Source organism: Nestor notabilis, unplaced genomic scaffold (assembly GCF_000696875.1).
Source record: "Nestor notabilis isolate BGI_N333 unplaced genomic scaffold, ASM69687v1 scaffold23289, whole genome shotgun sequence".
NCBI classification, from domain to species: Eukaryota; Metazoa; Chordata; class Aves; order Psittaciformes; family Psittacidae; genus Nestor; species Nestor notabilis.
This window is the reverse complement of record NW_009944403.1, coordinates 1-1,753: the sequence shown is the minus strand read 5'-3', so window position 1 is coordinate 1,753 and position 1,753 is coordinate 1. Positions and strand designations below refer to the sequence as shown.

Genomic DNA, 1,753 nt, shown 5'->3' with positions numbered 1-1,753 from the left:
GGTACCGGCGCCAGCCCTGCTGCTCTGTGTCATCAGGCAGGGCTGTGCTCAGGGCCCTGCAGGCTCTGCCTGAATACTAATGCTGCGTGTTGGAGTCTTGCTCCACACCTCAGCCAGACACGTTCTAGGAGGTCTCTGTCTACCCTGGCTCCTCCAGCTCCACGTGCCTGAATGCTGCTGCTGTAGGAATTAATGTATGGAGAACTCCAGCACAGCCGATACCAGTTGAACTGGTACCTGAATGACTGCAGGAGAGCACTTACCTTCCTGTAGCCTCACCCAGTTGAACCTGGTCTTTGAAACCCCTGTGCTGACTGGGCTGGAAGAGTGGGATATGGCCTCGGTGTCAGGGCTGGTTGATGTCAGGGCTGGTTGATGTCAGGACATGGCTTGAGCTCTGGAGGACGGGAAGGATGCGCTGGCCTGGAGGGACAAGGTAGTGCTTTCTGTGCCTGCTGGTCTGAGCCCTGCCATGCACCTCTCCCCCTGCAGAACGGGTACACCCCCCTGCACATCGCTGCCAAGCAGAACCAGATGGAGGTGGCCAGGAGCTTGCTGCAGTACGGGGCTTCTGCAAACGCGGAGTCCATGCAGGGAGTCACCCCGCTGCATCTGGCATCCCAGGAGGGGCACGCGGACATGGTGGCACTGCTCTTCTCCAAACAAGCCAACGGCAACCTAGGCAACAAGGTGAGTTGTTGGCATGTCCTGCTTGAGGCAAACAAGCCGTGAGGAGCAGATGGTGACACTTCTTGCTGACAATGTGCTGGCCAAGAGCAGGTCGGTCACTTCGCCAGGCTGGGGACCTGAGTTAAGCCTAGTAGAGCTGCAGTGATGGCATTGCTGCTGTGCCGACACCTCCTCTCTTTGCAGAGTGGCCTCACTCCTCTCCATCTCGTGGCCCAAGAGGGACATGTGCTGGTTGCTGATGTTCTGGTGAAACACGGAGTCACAGTGGACTCAACGACCAGGGTAGAGTAGTGCATTGGCCGTGGCTGTGGTGAAAAATGGGGTGGGGGGGCAGAACTAGGCGTGCTATAGGAGGAACAATGCTTTCCTCTCTGTGCAAGTCTCCCCTCTCACAGGCATCCTTTCCATCTTGTCCATATCCTGGGGACCCTTCCTCTTCTCCCCCCCCCCACACACTTCCCTGGAACGATGATTCTTGCCTGTTCCCACAGCTCATCCCTGCACTCCTGGGCACAAAGTGGTGTTCTCCGCAGTGTGCCCTCTGCTCTGGTCCTGGGTCTTTTCCTGAAGCCCCATCCTTCATCCATAGGGGCTTGCCCATAGGATGAGCGTACCCAAGCCAGAAGTGCAGGAAGCACCACTTGATGGGCAGGCTGAGACCTGATTTCCTCTTTCAGATGGGCTATACTCCGTTGCACGTGGCCAGCCACTATGGGAACATCAAGCTGGTGAAGTTTTTGCTGCAGCATCAGGCTGATGTCAACGCCAAGACTAAGGTACAGAGATATCCTGTGCTCCGAGCACCCTTCTGCTCCGGGTGAGAGCATGAGGGTTGATGGGGAGGGCTTAATCTTCGTCCGTGTTTCCACTTCTCCCTCACAACATCATTCCTCTCTCCACGGCTGGAAGCTGCTACAGTCTAAGCTACAGCCCTGGGCAAGTGATGGGTTCGGTAGAGCCCTTTGCTTACCCCAGAAAGGAGGGAGCTGCCCTCGTGCTCCAGACATGAAGCACAATGCGAGGCTTTGGGGGGTCATTTCTGGGGCCGCAGACACCCACAGCC

The 1,753-nt window shown here is 57.1% G+C and overlaps 2 protein-coding genes across 2 annotated transcripts in view; both read left to right on the top strand.

Annotated features, from left to right (window-relative positions):
* LOC104411872 (ankyrin-1-like) overlaps positions 1 to 273 on the top strand; it is a 1,692-nt gene extending 1,419 nt beyond the window's left edge. The window contains exon 5 of the mRNA XM_010022410.1: positions 187 to 273. Within this exon, the coding sequence (XP_010020712.1) occupies positions 187 to 273 (87 nt within the window). The remainder of the gene's footprint in view (positions 1 to 186) is intronic.
* Positions 1 to 1,466, top strand: part of LOC104411873 (ankyrin-1-like) — a gene marked incomplete at both ends in the record, with an annotated part of 3,537 nt that extends 2,071 nt beyond the window's left edge. The window contains 3 exons of the mRNA XM_010022411.1: positions 493 to 690; positions 874 to 972; positions 1,368 to 1,466. Of these exons, the coding sequence (XP_010020713.1) occupies positions 493 to 690; positions 874 to 972; positions 1,368 to 1,466 (396 nt within the window). The remainder of the gene's footprint in view (positions 1 to 492; positions 691 to 873; positions 973 to 1,367) is intronic.
* Between the last annotated feature and the right edge of the window lie 287 nt (positions 1,467 to 1,753).